We start from the raw sequence: 20,256 nt of genomic DNA on the forward strand, positions 1-20,256 counted from the left end.
AGCAGAGGCTTTACCCAGAACCCAACAGCAGAGGCTTTACCCAGAACCCAACAGCAGAGGCTTTAACCAGAACCCAACAGTAGAGGCTTTACCCAGAACCTAACAGCAGAGGCTTTACCCAGAACCCAACAGTATAGGCTTTACCCAGAACCCAACAGTATAGGCTTTACCCAGAACCCAACAGTATAGGCTTTACCCAGAACCCAACAGCAGAGGATTTACCCAGAACCCAACAGCAGAGGCTTTACCCAGAACCCAACAGTATAGGCTTTACCCAGAACCCAACAGCAGAGGCTTTACCCAGAACCCAACAGCAGAGGCTTTACCCAGAACCCAACAGCAGAGGCTTTACCCAGAACCCAACAGTATAGGCTTCACCCAGAACCCAACAGCAGAGGCTTTACCCAGAACCCAACAGTAGAGGCTTTACCCAGAACCCAACAGTAGAGGCTTTACCCAGAACCCAACAGTATAGGCTTTACCCAGAACCCAACAGCAGAGGCTTTACCCAGAACCCAACAGCAGAGGCTTTACCCAGAACCCAACAGCATAGGCTTTACCCAGAACCCAACAGTTGAGGCTTTACCCAGAACCCAACAGCAGAGGCTTTACCCAGAACCCAACAGTATAGGCTTTACCCAGAACCCAACAGTATAGGCTTTACCCAGAACCCAACAGCAGAGGCTTTACCCAGAACCCAACAGTATAGGATTTACCCAGAACCCAACAGTATAGGCTTTACCCAGAACCCAACAGTATAGGCTTTACCCAGAACCCAACAGTATAGGCTTTACCCAGAACCCAATAGCAGAGGCTTTACCCAGAACCCAACAGCAGAGGCTTTATCCAGAACCCAACAGTATAGGCTTTACCCAGAAACCAACAGCAGAGGCTTTACCCGGAACCCAACAGTATAGGCTTTACCCAAAATCCAACAGCGGAGGCTTTACCCAGAACCCAACAGCGGAGGCTTTACCCAGAACCCAACAGCGGAGGCTTTACCCAGAACCCAACAGCGGAGGCTTTACCCAGAACCCAACAGTATAGAGAATGTTTCAAATGTTTAAAGACGTTACACAGTATAGTATAGTTGTGATTTTGCTGTAAAAACACGTTTTATTATGTATAACGTTAGCTAACAGGGGAGCTCCAGTAAGGACACGTACAGGGGCGTAGCCATCATATCAATAGTGAGGGGGACAGAATGTCAAGTGTAATACCAGTTTTTTTCAGACTTTTGTTGACAGGTTTTTGCTTAATTGGCTTAATATGCTATTTATTTTTAAAGCAATAAAACAGAAAGAAAGAACGATGTTCATTACTTTATATTGCACATGCAGGGTTTTTCCTGGCTCAAAACTAGGCAGAAGTGGTAAAATCCTGATCATGCATTTTAATAATAAGATAATTAAATTTGTATTTTTCATGGACCATCATATAGCCTACTGTGTTTGTGGGTGGAGCTCGGTACCCCTAGGGGGGTCCGGGGGCATGCCCCCCTGGAAGAAAATGTGTACATTTTAAAGATAATTAAATCTTTAAATGCATTAATAATTAAATGCATTAATCTGGTGCACTTTGAGTCACCCGAATCTGCTGTTAAAAATAAATAATCCACCCGCCAACCGCCCAAACCTATGATATTTGATCATCACATTACAATTATTCAAACTACAATTATTACATCACTGTTGGAAAACATTCTTATCAGAATACGTTTTTTACCTTTATAAAGGGCATTTTTTCCTTAATTTTATTAAATGTAGCCTATGCTCCATCTTTCATTTCAAATTAAAACTTTGTTACCGTCAGTGTATAGGCAATCAATCGCCACTTAACATTAAATTAAATTAAATCAGAATCATCCTTGCATTATCTGTGATTCCCTATTTATTATTAATATAATACTATTTATTGTCTATCTATCTATCTATCTATCTATCTATCTATCTATCTATCTATCTATCTATCTATCTATCTATCTATCTATCTATCTATCTATCTGCCTGTCTGTCTTACTAAACTAAAACTTTCCAATTGAAAACCTTCAAACTTCAAGCTTTTAAAACTACTTCAAACTTTCTGCGGGGGACGAATTTACATTTTATAAAAAGTGGGGGGGGACATGTCCCCCGCGTAATCTACGCCCATGGACACGTAAGTTACTTCTCTAACGTGGATTTACTTAAAGACGCTTATTGTAAATGTCTATTTACACCTGACAGGAACATCTTCAGTAGGCCTAAGTATTGCAGAAGAGCACATCACAACATGAAATACACATCTGAGTGATGAATGTGTGCTATTATGTAGAACAAATCTGTAAAGTAACTAAACATAAGTTATCTATTTTATTTGTCCATTACTGTTGATAAATTGAGGAATATTTATGTTGGATAAAAAGTTAAAACAACCTCAACATGTAAATGTAGTGTTGAGCTCATAAATCACAGAGGTAATGTGAATCTTGTCTGGATGTTACAGGGTCAGATGAACAGATGTGTTTATCCAGTGGAGAGTGGCTCATGAAGCTGAATGCTGCCATCAAAGGCTTTGAGTGAGTATTCTACAGAAATGAATAACAACAATTATTTAAATATTAAGTTGTAGTTTATTTTAATTATTGTAATTTCAAACAGAGCTATTACAGCACTTTTCTGATTCTTGATTTCTGTGCATTTGCTGCAGATCTTTTGTGGTGGAGCAGGACCTGCAAGGAAAGATGATGACGGCATTTGTGGAAAAAAAGCGTTTTTGTCTTCTAAATAATACTGAAATCAAATGACATTGTGCGGTTGAAATTACTGCTTTTGTGTTATGTTTGTGCATTTTTGTAGGATCTGAAATGTCAGCAGGCTGGTGTGAGCACTGAGGATGAGGAGCCCAGAGCTGAATCCTGGAGATGGTGCCATGGACGAGACCCTCCACCACTCCACCTGCCCTTACGAGACCCTCCCATCACTCCACCTGCCCTTCTGAGACCCTCCATCACTCCACCTGCCCTTCTGAGACCCTCCATCACTCCACCTGCCCTTCTGAGACCCTCCATCACTCCACCTGCCCTTCTGAGACCCTCCATCACTCCACCTGCCCTTCTGAGACCCTCCATCACTCCACCTGCCCTTACTGCCTCAGATTGTGAAGCACAACGCATCACGCAACAACCTCAGGCACGAAGGAACGGCTCACCTCTGGCGGTCAACTGATTCATCAGAATAAAGCTGCAGAATGGGAACCGCTGTGCTGAGATGGCAGAAGGATGTGGGGTTCAGTGCCTGTAGCCTACATACATGATTGTAGTTTGAATAAAGCTTTGTTTCATGTGTTGACTTGTATGCATTTGTTTATTGTGTGATGGTGACTTTCATTCATTCTTTTACTAATTTATTAAAATTTCTCATTGTTGTCAGTAAATAAAATATAATTATTTAATTAATACTTTATTTAATTGTTTGAATGAAAATGTAGATATGTTTACTATATACACATCTAGAGTGTATTCATGCATAGCTATGTCATATGACATACATTACATTTTGTTTGTTTTATTGAAATATATCATTTTCAGTAAAAAGTAATATAATTAAGTATTGGTCAGCATTTATCGTTATTATTGTATGTTTTGGGGTGGGATGGCAATGCAATTCATTCTGGGGTAATATTAATTTTTAATATTAATGATACTTACATTTTTCGAGTATAAAATCAACAGTTTTCTCAAAAGGCAAATCTTTGCACAGCTGCCCATCTCCTTTGTGCAGACATTACAAGCGCTGAGGAAAACCGTTCTAGGTAGGGCTGTCGAGTTACTGATGTTATGATGAGGTATATATATCAATCATGGGTTTGCATACATAATATGAGATTTTTTACACAGGAAAAAAGAACCTACAAGATTGAATATCTTAATATAAATTTTCTTAAATAATTCATTATAATACATTTAAAAAATGCATTTTTTTATATTTTTAGGCCTAGGCCTGAGGGATGAAACGAGAGTTAAATTCAACAAGAAAAAGAGGAAAACAAAGCAATAAGCCACTTTTGCTTGTGGATGAAAATGTTTGGATACAAAATAAAGAAATTAACAACATATTCAAGAGATGACAATTTTGGGATTTCGTAATAAAAATAAATAATATCGTTAAGGATATAAAGGTGGGTCACATTAGTAGGGTTAAATATAAGAACTTAAATCAACCATATGTATTCACAAAATAAATGGGCAGCAGTTTCTTCAAAAAGACCACAAAATGAGCAAGTTTAATCAATATCAAGATATTTACAGATATTATGATGAATTAAACGTGTCGTTCAAATCTTTTAAGTTGTTGCGCGTGTGATACGTTTATATACTGTCTATGGTGTGATAACGCGTCGTAGGTCACATGACAACGTCAACATGGCAGATGTCCGGTTCGCATTCATTCTCAACGAGATCTGGCTATAAAGTAGCCTACCTACTCTTTTAGCTCTCGTTAAGTAAGTATTGAAATTAAGTAGGCTACCTACTCATTGAGTATGTGGTTTCGAACGCAGCAAGTGAGTATGAGTTGCCTATATCAAACAAGTAGCCCTCTAGACTATTTTATCCCTTCGGGGAGCCCTCACTCACAAAAAGGTTGGAGACCCCTGCTGTACACTTATACGTTCAAAAGTTTGGGGTCAGTTGGATTTTTAAATGTTTTTTGAAATAAGTCTCTTATGCTCACCCAGCCTGCATTTATTTGATCAACAGTATAAACAAACAACAACAGTATTGTGATATATTATTAGTAGTAGTATTGTGAAATCGTGCTTAAGAAGTCTCATTCCGAACACATCGCGATATTTGGCAAATTGGCATCAGTTCACATGTGCCAGATGTTGGTAAAATACAAAATAGTATTTATTTCAAATACGTATTTTAAATACATCATACTGCCCATCCCTGCTTGCCGGTGAGCATTTAGGGGGAGAGATACGATTTTCGATCATTCATCGAATATTATTTTTCTTGATATGCCAATCCTTAATATTTGGTGTTTTAAATGCCTGTTTGAGGTCTCTGTGAAAGTTTTAAAGCAGTCTTTTAGTGCTGCTTTCAGAGCGGTCTCGTTCGTACATTGTTTCTTCATAAATGCGAACAAGAAAAATAAAATAAAATGAATAGGGTAGACTGTGTACAGTTGAGACACCTTAAATAACTTGCGTTCGCAGCAAGCACAAGTTGTGATTTTTGCTGTGCACATGCGTATTAGTGTCCTCTTTGATCGTGGGAAATTTGAACAACGGACGAATCTCCGATCCGAAGATATCGGAAACGGGTTTTTTTTTTCTAAGGTAGGCTATGACGTTCACTTCACCATGCACAATGAATACCTTATTATCCTTATGTGACTGTTAAACGTAACTGGTATCACCACAAACGTTATTCTGTGCCCTAAAAACTGGTATATTTCATGGTATATTGTGTCATGCAAGGTAATTGCAAAATCTAGAGAAATGTGCGAGGTGGCCACCGGGGGAGACACAGGTGTATCATCAACTGTACCAGGCAAAGGCAAGTTTCAAATCAGTGCTTCTTCCGGAGCGATATTTTTTTCCCCTGGATGGTTGGGGAAGACTCATGAATATTCATTAGGGAAGTCATCCCTGATTGGTCTGATGACCTACACCTAACCCCGCCCCTAAACCTACCCGTCACTGGGGTCTATGTGATGACCTACCCCAACCCCGCCCCTAAACCTACCCGTCACTGGGGTTAAGACCAATCAGGGATGACTTCCCTAATGAATATTCATGAGTCTTCCCCAACCATCCTGGGAAAAAAAATTTCGCCTCCCGCGATACCGCGAGACTAGCGCTAAATTAATCCCCCAGCTTAGCGCCATCTACTGTTTTAGAAGAGGAAGTTGCTCAACTGCATTTGTGAGAAAATCTGCCTGGACACATTTGTGAGAAAATCAAGCCTAGCCATAGACATCTAAAAAAAGCCAAGTGTCTCACAATCATAACAGACAGATATGCATTTGTATGCACTAGATTTGGTATTTGTTCAAAGGTTACAAGCAATTTTTAGGATGGTTTATATTTATTTGTGAAATATTATCTAGGCTCATTTATTTATATTTGTAAAACACAATACATGTTTGTTACTGCACTGCATTTTCGCTCAAATTGACCTTTGTACTTGCAAATTGCTTTCTGATGTTTGCGAGTCGAGTTTCTTTGCAAAATGCTGGATTTGTTTGTTTAATTATACAAATGCGGAACGCCCAACGTTCGAACCGGAAAACAGGTATAAGCATTTCCGGTTTGCACTACCGAACGCATCTGCAGCGGTAGGTGATCTCTGAGGTAATTTATTTTTCGCTTTTTTAGAAAACAAATCTTATTTCTGTTTTAATTAAAATGTCACGAATGCTTAAGTATCAGAAAAAATTAAAATTATAAAAAAAATAAAATGCAGTCTTCATTTGATTGTTTTAATCGTCTGCAAGCAAATATAAAAGGTTAAACTACTATGATAGCATACAAGTCTAAACTAACTTACTGATAAGTTTTTCCAGTGAGCCTGTGTTGCGGGAAGATAATGAATTAAAAAAATAATGATGTGCATGCATAAATAATTTCTTATGCTCTATTTCATAAAAAATAAGAATCGCCAGTTCTGATTTCATGGTGACTTTTAACTTCCCCTTCTTCTTGCAGTGACATCTCTTCTCTGATGACACATTTTTCGGCGTGAGGGCGGGACAACCTGTCACTCACATGAGATTACAGCAATAGCAAACCACAACCATCCAACAATCCAATCAATTCCCGATGGATAAAATCAAGTCTCACCCTAAATTTTGTTCTTATTCAAGAAGCCGTTTCACTTGGATATTCATTACAATAGGGAAGAAAAGCCTATCACAACTTCTGTTTCATGCAGACTTTAAGCCAAATGGCTAGTCTGGCAACAGCAAGGGTAGTCGGTAATGACACAAACACATGGGCAATTGAGTAAACAGCCTGCTTGTTCGGTCAGCGCAAAAGGTGTTACATTTCCACCCGTGGTGTTATTGAGAATGAATATAAAATCAGTAACAAAGCAACAACTGCAGTAACATTCAGGTTATAGTGAGTGTGATGGACAGCAGCTCCTGGGGTTTATAGTAGAGGTGATGGGAGGAGGGCCTCAGGGGGCCAGTTCCACAGCACTCATTTGAAACCTTTGGTCCCCCATGGTCTGTTTTCCCAGAATGCCCTGTAGAAGCACTAACCTCTCAGGCTCAGAGTGTGTTTACTCTGAGTTAATGAATGAGCTAGTGTTGGAGCGAAAGTGGGAGAGTAAATGCTAATCACATCCCTTTCCCCAAAAATAAAGCCTCCATTTCACCCCTTTCCTGTTTGCTTTTATTCCTCTTTAGTTAAATCATCAGTAATCATGCTTTCAAAAGCTAGTCAGAGACTAACCGCAGGTCATAGCACTGAAAAACACAAGAGGGGGAGGTTTGGTGTGTGAGGAGCGTAAAGCCAAAGTTGAGGTGTCATATGTGATGTCAACTCTCACTTCTCCAACAATGCCAATTGACTAAACTCACACAAATGGTATGGGTGAGGGAATCAGAAGAGAGAGAGAGAGAGAGAGAGAGAGAGAGAGAGAGAGAAAGGAGGGGCCGTCCTTACTTGCTCTTCTAAGCGGGAGTGAGAGGAGGTCCAGAGGGAGGAGGCAAACGGGGAGAGCAGGATTGAGAAAGAGAGCGAGGAAAAGAAGTGGCGCTCTGTTTGCGGAGCAGTCTGGGACCATGCTGTCAGGCAGCTCTCTGATCTGGATTGGGGCGCTGCTTCTGGGGCTCGAGGCTTCGTTGACCGGGGCGTCTGACTTCCAGCACCATGGATATGAGGAGATGGTGAGAGCTCTTTTTGCTGTCCAAAGCGAATGCCCCTACATCACCCGCATCTACAGCATCGGTCGCAGCGTGGAGGGACGGCACCTATATGTCCTGGAGTTCACTGATAATCCTGGCATCCATGAAGCATGTGAGTCTTTTCTTTACTCTTGTACCAAGGCATTAAATTCCTCACATATAGCTCAAGAAAACTCTTGCAAGTTGTTCCTACTGAGGCTGTAAGGCTGCCAGAGCTGCCAGCCCAAAGTATGTAATCAAACCAAAATTATTGTTTTATTTTGGTTTGATTGCATAATTTGGGCTGTTTTCTGAGATAAGCACTTAACAGTTGAAATCAAGCTTTGACTGGTCATTCATGAGTTTGTCTGGCCAGCCAATGTTGACCGTCAATTTGATTTATCTTGTTGCTCCTCAAACACTCAGATACAGTAAATTGCATTTAAGAATGGACAGTAATGGGTTTAAGGGGGAGTATGTGCCTGGAGATGTGGTGTGTTAAATGTTGCAGACAGGAGCAAACACCGGTCTTGTTGTTAATCTAAAACAAAAACATTCCCACTGGAATGAAAAACCGGAATGTTTAATAGCTCAGTGGTTTTCCCTAAAAACAGAGCAAATGGACACTTCTGCTTCTCAGATGATTCTATTGAGAACAAGAGCTCATTAATCTTGCATGTGTCTCCTCTAGAGTTCCAGAAGAGAACAATATCTTAAACTTACCTTAGATTGGCCAAGAGACCAAAGTTTAGGAATCAAATCCCAAAATTACTTATCAAAGATAAAAACAAATGATCTAGTCTATGCTTTGTAAGCCAACAATTGTCTCTATTTACAAGGAATTTCAGGAGAAACATCTGATACTTCAAAAAAAGATGACTCAGAACTCCAATGTATCTTTTGAAATATGAAAGAACAGCTGCCGAGCAGTAACATTTCCCTCTTTGTTTCAGTCTGTAGACCTTGTTCCTTTGTTCAGTCAAAGTCAAAACACTTTCAGCTCTGCTACTGGAAGTAGTTAAGATCCATCAACAAAAGAAGTTAATAAATCAGCTTTCGAAAGCAAATTCATTTTTGCCATCAGATGTTCTCTCCAAAAATAACTTTCTTAATTAGTATTTTTGCCTTGTTTTCCAGCACAAACATCTAAACATTCTTAAATCAAGATGTATTTACTTGAGAAGCAAAATTACTTAAGAGATGAAGTTTTCAGTAACACTTTAGTTTAGGGTCCAATTCTTACTATTAACTAGTCGCTTATTATCATGTATATTACTAGGATATAGGCTGTTTACTAGTAATTATAAAGCACATATTAATGCCTTATTCTGCATAACCGTATTCTACATTCCTAACCCAATTCCTAAACTTAACAACTACCTTACTAACTATTAATAAAGCAGTAATTAGGAGTTTATTGAGGCAAAAGTAGAAGTTTATAGTTAGTTAATAGTGAGAATTGGACCCTAATCTAAAGTGTGACCAAGTTTTCCTTTCTGAAAAATCTATCAAAATTAAGTGAGTTCATGCTTACATGCTTTTTGCTCATGCGAAAACAAAATAATTTTCTGACCCCACTGGCAGATATTTCTTCTTCTCATTTTAAGCATAAAGTCACTTAATTTTAAGTAATTTTTCAGAAAACAAGACTTAATATTTGAACAAATTTAGCTTTTCAAATGTATCTTGATTTAAGAATGTTTTGATATTTGTACTGGAAAACAAGACAAAAATACTGAGTAAGAAAATCCTTTTTTTGCAGTGTAAAAATCTGCTTCTCTTGTCAATATGCATACAAAGGTAAAAACCTCTGAGAGAATTACAGGATGTATACATGTTCCACACAGAGTACAAAAACAGGAACCGATACAGCAGAGTGGGCAAAGTCCTTGTGACCACCTGACCCTTAAGAATTTTAAACAATGTTCATGCATTAATGTCAAGGCCACCCATTTTGTGACTCTTTGAGCAGTGGCACAGCACAGTTAATTTAATTATTTGGTGATTAATAGGAAGACTGTGCCTGATGAGTCTGCCTGCACACAGTGGCTAATTAGATTTGCGATCTCGCCGTCACTCACTTCCGCATCAAAAAAGAACAAACGGAAATCTGCTGGTACTTGTTAGAGGAGATAATTGTGAATAATGAGCTGACAACTGGCTGTGAGACAGGAATTTCGATGAGAGTGGCCTGCTGTGCTGTTAAACCCTCAAAAAGCTTTTGTAGGAGGAAAATGATGAATTTTAATTCATTCATATTTGATACGAGCATTTACAGTGTCAGCTTACTCAACCGCTTGCCACATACACTGATGGAAAAGTGAATTTGTTTTAAAGGGATAGTTCATTCATCATTTACTCACCCTCATGTCGCTCAATTTTCTGTGACTAAATATGGTGTGTTTTTCATACAAAGATTTTATATGTGACCCTGGATCACAAAACCAGTCACAAGTAGCATGGGTATATTTGTGGCAATAGCCAACAATACGGGTAAAAATGATCGATTTTTCTTTTATGCCAAAAATCATGAGGATATTAAGTAAAGATCATGTTCCATGAAGATATTTTGTAAATTTCCTACCATAAATATATAAAACATTTATTTTTGTGAGTGAATGCAGCACAATCGCGAACATAAATGGACAACTTTAAAGGCCATTTTCTCAATGTTTAGATTTCTTTGCACCCTCAGATTCCAGATTTTCAAATAGTTGTATCTCGGCCAAATACTGTCCTATCCTAACAAACCATACATCAATGGAAAGCTTATTTATTAATGTATAAATCTCAATTTAAAAAAATTGACCCATGTGACTGGTTTTGTGGTCCAGGGTCACATATGGCTTTAGAAGACTTGGAATGTAATGTATAAGTTGTATGAACTTCTTTTATATGGTGCTTTTTGGAGGCAATCCTTGCAGTACCTTTAGAGCTTCATATTGCATATTGGGTCTTAATTCCTACAGTTGCTGCTTCTGAATTGCTACATATGCATGCATAGAGCTTGTTGCTTGCATGCTATTCACGGATGTGACCCTGTGACCTCATGACTTCCTGACTGGCGGTCACCTGACCTGTGTTTTTCAGTGGAGCCAGAGTTCAAGTACGTTGGGAACATGCACGGGAATGAAGTGCTCGGCAGGGAGCTGCTCATCTACTTAGCCCAGTTCCTGTGCGAGGAATACCGAGCAGGAAACGAGCGAATCACGCGCCTCATCCACGACACACGGATCCACATCCTTCCTTCCATGAACCCGGATGGATATGAGGTGGCTGCCAGGCAGGTATACAGCCCTTAGTAGCTAATCTACATTGTAAAACAAGTATACTAAAACGCTACAGCTCAAAATCCGTGACCAACAGAGCGTGATGTGAATGTGAGCATGCATATGCACTTATTTCTTCAGTGTGGCAGCTGTGGTGTGGGAGTGTTGTAAGTCTCTGGTGGCCTCTAGTTTGTTATTTAGGAATCAGTCATATCCCAGAGTGCATTGCTGGCTTTCTTTTGAGACTAATTACACCAGAAGAACTCACAAAATACATACAGTATTTTTTTCTGGAACTGAGTCCATACACCTACAACGTTCACACATCTAGAGTGCAAAATTATAGTAATACAGACTCTTTCTTGATCTTTGAGACTAATTATATGTCCAGCAGTAAATGGAGGCTGAATGTGGCCACACACACCCAGTTATCAAGCGTCTCAATGGACCAGACAAGAACTAGCAAAGGAAACTATACCTCAGCATCAGACAGGATCTATTTAACGTGCTCTAACTCGCTTACACAACACACACAAGCACAGTAAACTACTTGAGGTATACATTTCACACCTGACATACTGAGAATGTTAAAAGGTGATATCCTTCCCAAAACGGTACTTAAAGAACAGGAAATGATGTGCTCTTTATCCGATTTACAGGGTCCAGAATTCAACGGCTACTTAGTGGGACGTGGAAACGCGAAGGAGGTAGACCTGAACCGCAACTTCCCAGACCTGAATGCTCTTATGTACTACTACGAGAAGCACAACGGCCAAAACCACCACCTGCCACTGCCAGACAACTGGGAATTACAGGTGATCATCAATCAGTGTCACATACACCTTTATAGGAGAGGAGACAATAGCTTCCATCCAAAGTTGCGAATTCAACTTATGCGCATAATTCGAATATCACATAAAACATTTGCGAATAAAGCACAGTTTCCATCCAGTGAGCCGAAGAGGACAAAATCGTCACTTCCTGATAAACTGCTGCTAAAATATCACTAAGAAAAGTAGGAATAGCCACTGTATATAATATTTTTTGTATATAATACGTTATTTGCATCTCAGAGCGCAGACGAAATGCAATAAACGCGTTATCTTGCTTTCGGAGGCAGATGCTGCTGTTTTGGAACGCAGTCGTGTAAGACAGTTCTGGAAGAGAATTATACTGAACCACTTTGACGACAGATTTCTGAATGACCAAAACAGCATTTCAGATGCTTTGCAACAAGATTTTTCCGCAGATTTTTCCAGTTATGTCGTCCCATCGCGTGATCGAACTCACATGATTTTTTTTGATGCGCATTGTTTGAAGCTTGTGTAGCGGTTTGGAAGTGCTGAAAAATGTTGAGATAAACAATATAAGATCCTCTTTGATAGGGTAACGATAACACAAAATATTTGTATATATGCTAACCATTTATGTGCACTACTGTTCAAAAGTTTGGGGTCAGTAAGATAAAAAAAAAAAGAAATTATTAATTGTATTCACCAAGGATGTGTTAAATTGATGAAACATTTGTAATGTTACAAAAGATTTATTATTTCACATATATGCTGTTCTTTTGAACTTTCTGTTTAGCAAAGAATCCTGAACAAAAATGCATCATGCTTTCCTCAAAAATATTGAGCATCATAACTGTTTTCAACATTGATAATAATAAGAAATGTTACTTGAGCACCAAATCAGCATTAGAATGATTTCTGAAGGATCATGTGAGACTGAAGACTGAAGAAATGATGCTGAAAATTCAGCTTTGACATCACAGGAATAAATTACATTTTAAAATATATTAAAATAGGAAACAGTTATTTTAAATTGCAATAATATTTCACAATATTACTGTTTTTACTGCATCTCTGATCAAATAAATGCAGTCTTGGTAAGCATTAAAGACATAAAAAAATATACAAACTTTTGAACATTAGTGTGTATATTTTGAGATTTATTTACCTAAAGCGACTCAGGGTTCATGTTCAGAACCCGTTCCATTTGAATAAAATACAAGAACTGAATGAATTTTAGAGATGATACTTTTCAGTCAAAACAAAAGTAAAAAACATAGAGTGCAACCAGTTCAAAATCTCATGACTCTTATGAGCCTGAGCTTTTTATGAATTGTTTTGAATTTATTTATTATTGAAATCATCTCATCATTTGTCGATGGAATTGCATTTTGTCTCCCCAAAGTTTTATTCCTTAAAGGTTGTATCAGTGATTTCCATCATTATATGTTTCACTGATTTTGGAGTAAAATCTATGGAACAAAAGAAACCAAAAAAAAAAAAAAAAATGCATGAAACGTGGTGATTGAATCCCAGATTCAGATATCTCTGGATCGTTCTGCTGGCCTGCCCATGACATGGGCGTTGCTAACATTATGTTCTACCAACTCAGCTACAGGATCTGTATATGTTTTCATGGGGTGACCTTTTTAATGTACAAACAATCTTGTATACATAGACATCACATAGATGAATCCCTGTTCCAGTCTTAAGTAAAATACAGGATAGTGCCCGTTTCCTGCATTGCTAAGAAAAACGTTTTTGTTTTTACAGTTGGACAGCTCACTTAAGCTCTCCATTAGTCTGTTAGTTACCCACCCAGCTCTCGTTCTGCCGGTCTGCACTCTATCAATCGCCAACAGGCCCACCTTTCACAAAATAGAGAGCCTTGGCTTGTGTAAATGGACTTTTTTAGCTTGTACTGCTGTTAGTCTTCATCATGAGCTCTGGATATTTTGGTTAGCCTTTCACAACCTGCTGAGTAATATAAAGTAAATCTCATCTGTGTGTATCCATGCCATCCATCATGATTTGAGAATGTTACAAAGAACATATTGTGCTAGATGGAAGCAGGAACATCTGACCTTTAGTACAAAGTAGTTTACTTACTAGAAATAGAATATTACACATTTCTTCTTGATTTTATGTAATAAAATGAAATAATTCCCAGATTTTTTGGAAGAGCTCACTAGAATAATACAAACCATTTAAACAGCTCTTTCCAGGAACATCTATGTATTTTCCTTACTCTAAAATGAGAACTCCGGCTTTGGAGAAGTATGTTCACTGGCAGCCACACGTCCCTCAGGATAACAACAGAAGAACTGCAGTCGGAGGAATATGACAAGTTCCAATCATTTCTCTGTGAGTCAAGAGCTGTCACTCTCACATCAAACCCCGCTCGTGACCCTCTGACCCTGGTGTGGGTTTTGCACTACACAGACCTAAGCAGGGTGAAAAACATCTGTGTGAGTTCACAGCATGAAACCTGACTCTTCAATGACAGCTGGGGCCAAAGGGACGCTTGGTTTTTTATATATACAGAGCCATGCATAATAAATACACAGTCTCTTCAAAACAGAGCACGAACGGGATCAATAACCCAGCAGCCATCTCTAAGGAGCCAACTGGACTGATTTTACTTAATGCAACAGGGTCAGGTGGAGGTTTATTATCCCTTCACCTCTAGTACCACATGTCAGATCTCTCAGATAGCAGAGTTGAAGGATTATTCCAAAAGAACATTGCTGGAGTGTCATGGCACAAAAACCTAAAACAAAGGCTGAAAACTGAATGTTTTCCCTGTATTTCTGGTTCTTGCAGGTTGAGCCGGAGACTTTAGCAGTGATAAAATGGATGCAGAATTATAACTTCGTTCTGTCTGCTAACCTCCACGGTGGAGCTGTAGTTGCCAATTATCCCTTCGATAAGTCTCGCGAGCCCCGGATAAGAGGCAAAACAACATACTCGGCCACCTCTGATGATAAAATATTTCGAAAGGTATGTTGTGTTTTTTTCATTATTTGTGTGATTTTTCTACTTTACATTTTTTTTAATGTCCACAAGCAATTGTAAGCCACTTGTAAGCTTATATCTCTTAAAAAAAAAGTGTAAACACTGTGTTTCTGTGGCACTATCAAATCATTTAACAAATTCTTTTTTTTTTCTTTTTTTGCAATTCTGTATGGTGTCACTTCTCTGCGGAAAAAACAACAACACTTAAACCAACCTAAGCTGACTTGCTAGACTAAGCAGATTTAAGATGGTCTTATCTGCAGTTGTATAAACTGCCTAGACTAGTCATCTAATTTTTTTCTTTAAGACTGTTCATAACTTATCTTAGTTGCATAAAAAAGTAGATTTGCCTTTACTAACTGCTATTGGTCAGATTAGATCTATACAGAGACTTCCAGCCTGGCCAAGAGCACAAAACCCTACTAAAACGAGACAAAAGACCAGCCTGATCAGGCTGGAAGTTAAATTTAGACCAGCAAACCAGCTTAAGCCGGTTTAAGTCTTTTTTTTTCTTTTTCTCAAGGCAGAGTAGTTGCACAGAAATCACACACTTCACCTAATGAAGAGCTGACCGTTGTTTTTCCCAATTCCCTGGTGAATATTTACAGATTTGTGTGTTTTTGTATTGTGTGTGTGTGTAGTTGGCAAAGACGTACTCCTATGCCCACAGCTGGATGCATAAGGGCTGGAACTGCGGCGATTACTTTGATGAAGGAATCACAAATGGAGCCAGCTGGTACTCTCTATCTAAGGGTGGGTTATATTTTACATACCACGGTTCTCATTCAATTACTTCAACAAGGCTTGTGGTTTTGTCTCATCTAAATGCCTTGTAATTTAGCTGAAATTTGGAAATTACATGCACTTTTATCTTTAAGGACATGTGATTGTGTTCTAGTTTAGAGCTTTTCACTAGTGCCAGCACCAGTGTAATTCCACCAGTGAAATTAACTTCTTTAAGGGTAAATTTTCTAATTGATTTTCAAATAAATTTTTAGATTGTCTTTGTTGTTGGTCATATATTTCCCTAAAATTACTTTTGAAAAAAAAAAAAAAAGTAAAGGAAACCAATACACAAGCAGAAAATGGTCATGAATGAGCATGTGAATAGTTTCCCATATACACATAGGCCTACAAAAATTCTTCCTCCTTTTTTTTTTTTTTTTTTTTTGTGCACACGTGGAAGTGTTTCTTATACAGTATGTGTGCATTTTTCCTTGCAAATATAACTTTAGAAGCTCTATATAAAATGTAAAAAAAAAATAACAAAAATGGTTGATTAAAAAAAAGTGATTATTTGGAATATGTGAGGCATCTTTTCCACTTTTGGTGGGGTTTTTTTGTGCTGTACGCACTACATTTTAATGTGCAATTAAGAATAATTATTCCTCAATATTTCTGAAGGGATGCAGGACTTCAACTACCTCCACACAAACTGCTTTGAGATCACTCTGGAGCTCAGCTGTGATAAGTTTCCTCCAGCGACGGCTCTCGCCGGCGAGTGGCTAGCCAACAGAGAGGCTCTGGTGTCCTACATGGAGCAGGTGAGGAACTTCCCTTCTCGCATTTGACTGTTTTACTGCTTTAGTTTCAGCTCTGTATGCCTGTAATGAAACAAGTAGAAGTTCAAACTCTGCAGTCAGAACATGTAGAAATGGAATTGGAGAGCATTGTATTCAAAATCAAACGGGTAAAAAGGGGGCCAGTATTCTAGCAGACACAGGTAAGAAACACAAATTGGTTCACTATGGCACCAGCAGGTAATGAACCTGTCCCCAGATACTTATAATGTGAAATTGATATGAACCTTCAGGGGTCACGTTGTGAGTTCAGGTAACATTACACTGCTTGCTAGCACATTTAAAGTAATGGATGGAATCGGTTTACCACTTTGAGTGCAGTGCCTGACCATAACGAAAGCTTAACCCTTGAGCTGTGCTGGAAATCCTTTACCTAATTTGGTGTTCCCAGTCAAAAATGACCAGCCTTTTAAATTGCTTGTTATTCTCTCATTATGCTATTTTTTCACCAAATATTAGATTCGATCTTTTTTTTTTTTTTTTTTTGGTTTTCTTTCAATAAGCACAGGTTTTGAATTTCTGGAACTGATTAATTGTAGGCTTTCAATGATCTGAGCATATGCACATATGCATGAAAAAAGTTCACTCAAGCTTATTCACCTAAAAAAAAACGGTGGTGCAAAAGCTCAGATCAATGAAGCCTACGATCAATCAGATCCAAAAAGACATACAAAACCTGTGCTAACTAAAAGAAAACCTTTTTTTTTTTTTTTTTTTTTTTTTTTTTGTGCAAATTTCAGGAAAATTTGAAGTTGTTATAGCCTGTGTAAGCAAAGTCAGCAAGTTTAGCAAGTTTTAGTCCAATGCGATGCACTTTCTAGCTTTAGAAACATTGCTAAGCTACGTAATATGCTATCGGTTTCTGATGCAGAAAAGTTAGTTCATGCATTCATGACCTCGAGACTGGATTACTGTAATGCTTTATTAGCTGGTTGTCCTGCATCCTCAATAAACAAGCTACAGTTAGTCCAAAATGCCGCCGCTAGAGTTCTTACGAGATCAAGAAAATATGATCATATAACACCGATTTTATCATCACTGCATTGGTTACCTATAAAGCTCCGTATTAATTATAAGATATTGCTACTGACTTATAAAGCCCTAAACGGCTTAGCTCCAGTCTATTTAACGGATCTTCTATCGCCCTATAATCCATCGCGCTCTTTAAGATCACTAAATTCAAGGCTTTTGGTCATACCTAGGATATCCAGAACCACCAAAGGAGGGAGAGCATTTTCACATTTGGCTCCAAAACTCTGGAATAGTCTTCCTGATACTGTTCGTTGCTCAGACTCGCTCTCCCAGTTTAAAACTAGATTAAAGTCGCATCTCTTCAGCCAGGCATTCATATAATCCTACAGTTCAAACTACAATCCGGCCTCTAGCTCATAAATGCCAGAGGAGAACTGGCCCCCGACTGAGCCTGGGTTCTCCCAAGGTTTTTTTTCTCCATTAGGTCACCTGATGGAGTTTTAGGACACCATTAGGTCACTTGATGGAGTTTTTCGGTTCCTTGCCACTGTTGCCTTTGGCTTGCTCAGTTGGGGATATTTTGGGGATATTTAATTTAATTTTATCAATCAATAAATTCCTCTTGAAACAAACTTTGTTGTATTATTTTAATTTAATACTGTGAAGCTGCTTTGACACAATCTGTATTGTGAAAAGCGCTATACAAATAAACTTGACTTGACTTGAAAAAATTACCAACATGACAATACAACAAACATGTACAAACAATACAACATGAGGGTGGGTTGACATTTTGACTCTCTCCTGTCCTCCAGGTGCACCATGGGATAAAAGGCATGGTTTATGATGAGAACAACAACCCAATTAGCAATGCAGTGATCTCGGTGGCAGGCGTAAACCACGATATCACCTGCGGTGAGTGTTGTTCTACATTAAAAGCTGATTTTGTAGTATGTATAAGTTTGAATACTTAATTTCATGTGTCTGATGCTGCCTCAGGGACTGATGGAGACTACTTCCGTCTGCTCTTGCCGGGCACCTACACAGTGACGGCTTCTGCACTAGGTTACCTACCCTTTACCAGCATTGTGACAGTGGGACCGGCTGAAGCTGTACAGGTGATAAACAATACACTGATACACTATTCTTTACTTATTTTTTTTTTTACAATAACAAACTAACACATCTTATTTGTTCTTCTTCCCAGTTGCATTTCTATTTGAAAGTTCAACCAAAAGGGACAAACTTGAACGTGAAAGCTTATGCCAACAAGAAGGGCACATCGACGGCTAAGATTCCTCCCACCAACCTTGGCCCAAGATAAAGAGGAAGGTCTCTTCTCTCAACACAGACAAAACACGTCTTTACTTTATAAACTGAAGAACAATAAAGGGAAACATGGACTCTCACTGTGACAAATCTCACCTTCCTATGTCAGGTTCTTTGTTGTTTGTATAGATGCATAAAAGTGTGAGAAATCCATATTTTGCTCTCATGTTCTCGTGGAGCTTAAATATATACAGGTATGTATGTTATATAATGGCTTTGATTAAAAGAACAGGAAAAAGTAGGTAATGTAAACAAAATATATTTCTCTTTTTATGAGAAATTAGTCATAGATTAATGAAGACATTTAGATGGACTGTTACTGGAAATTGTGTCCGAATATGATCAGAAATCAGTTTAAGATTAATTATCTTCTATGTGGATAAAAATAATAAAATAAACATTTTATCATTTAAAATGAACTAAGGTTGTTTATCTTTCTATTCTTTGGACAGTTATTGTTGTTTTTAAGAATAACATGTTTAAAATACCATCTTGGTGCATGTGTGAATATTTGTAAAAATGTATTGAAATTTTCATAAAGGTACTGTAAATACTCTTCAACTAGTTTATCACATGGATATACCTTTTCTTCTAATGATCTTTACATGTAAATATGTGATGTTTGATTAAACCAGGTATATTTTAGTTCGCATTTGGATGCAAACTACAAATGCAAAGATTTACTGAAAGGATCTGTGGACATAAACTCTAATTTAAAGTGAATATCATATAAAGCGGTTCAAGTCAAGTCAAGTCACCCTCATTTATACAGCGCTTTTAACAAAATGGACTGTTTCAAAGCAGCTTTACAGTGATAATAGGAAATTAAAGTAACAGCTTGTTTTGGTTCAGGTGAAGTTCTTTGCTTAAATTAGAACAGCAGTGCATAAGGTTGTATAGCTGGCCATAAATGCATAAAAGACTTGAGAGCTTTTCCTACAACTATGTAAATCACTTCATAGGCTGAGAAATTATCTTATGAGTAATGCATACAAGTACATACTGCATTTTTTTTTTTTTATCACAGATGATAGATAGATAGATAGATAGATAGATAGATAGATAGATAGATAGATAGATAGATAGATAGATAGATAGATAGATAGATAGATAGGTAGATAGATAGATAGGTAGATAGGTAGGTAGGATAGGATATGTGAGAATTACTTTATTATTATATACACCACAATTTAAAGACCCCTTAAGAATGTGAATGTCTTCATTTTTGCTTCTAGCTGCCCAGATATGTTGGAATTCCTTATTTTTTTCGCTGAAGCAATCCTGTCTGCATTGCTCAAACCTTTTTCTATCTGGAAATCATCTTCTCAATGCACTGGAATCTTGACATGTGATTATTTATGTCTATTTAAAAAACTACAAGCTGCAAGTCTACACTCCTCTCGATTATGCAAGCTTTTGCTGA

At 38.0% G+C, this 20,256-nt stretch overlaps 1 protein-coding gene and 1 long non-coding RNA gene across 2 annotated transcripts in view; both read left to right on the forward strand.

Moving 5' to 3' along the window:
- Window positions 1-3,323, forward strand: part of LOC309485274 — a 32,549-nt gene extending 29,226 nt beyond the window's left edge. Inside the window, exons 2-3 of the long non-coding RNA XR_014201127.1 lie at window positions 2,485-2,557; window positions 2,689-3,323. This is a non-coding gene — a long non-coding RNA (uncharacterized lncRNA). The remainder of the gene's footprint in view (window positions 1-2,484; window positions 2,558-2,688) is intronic.
- Window positions 3,324-7,679: 4,356 nt separating this feature from the next.
- cpn1 (carboxypeptidase N, polypeptide 1) lies at window positions 7,680-19,252 on the forward strand. The gene is made up of 9 exons (XM_082151822.1): window positions 7,680-8,010; window positions 10,968-11,164; window positions 11,806-11,961; window positions 14,761-14,937; window positions 15,594-15,705; window positions 16,357-16,496; window positions 18,320-18,419; window positions 18,504-18,622; window positions 18,712-19,252. The coding sequence occupies exons 1-9, from the start codon at window positions 7,776-7,778 to the stop codon at window positions 18,826-18,828; spliced, it is 1,353 nt and encodes a 450-aa protein (XP_082007948.1). The 5' UTR covers window positions 7,680-7,775; the 3' UTR covers window positions 18,829-19,252.
- Window positions 19,253-20,256: the final 1,004 nt, after the last annotated feature.

Source organism: Leuciscus leuciscus, assembly GCF_965113295.1.
Source record: "Leuciscus leuciscus genome assembly, chromosome: 21".
In the NCBI taxonomy this organism is placed as follows: domain Eukaryota; kingdom Metazoa; phylum Chordata; class Actinopteri; order Cypriniformes; family Leuciscidae; genus Leuciscus; species Leuciscus leuciscus.

Coding starts and splice junctions, on each gene's coding strand:
- cpn1 (XM_082151822.1), top strand. CDS start 7,776: ATGCTGTCAGGCAGCTCTCTGATCTGGATTGGGGCGCTGCTTCTGGGG. Junction 8,011..10,967: donor TCCTGGCATCCATGAAGCAT/GTGAGTCTTTTC, acceptor TGTGTTTTTCAG/TGGAGCCAGAGTTCAAGTAC. Junction 18,623..18,711: donor GACCGGCTGAAGCTGTACAG/GTGATAAACAAT, acceptor TCTTCTTCCCAG/TTGCATTTCTATTTGAAAGT.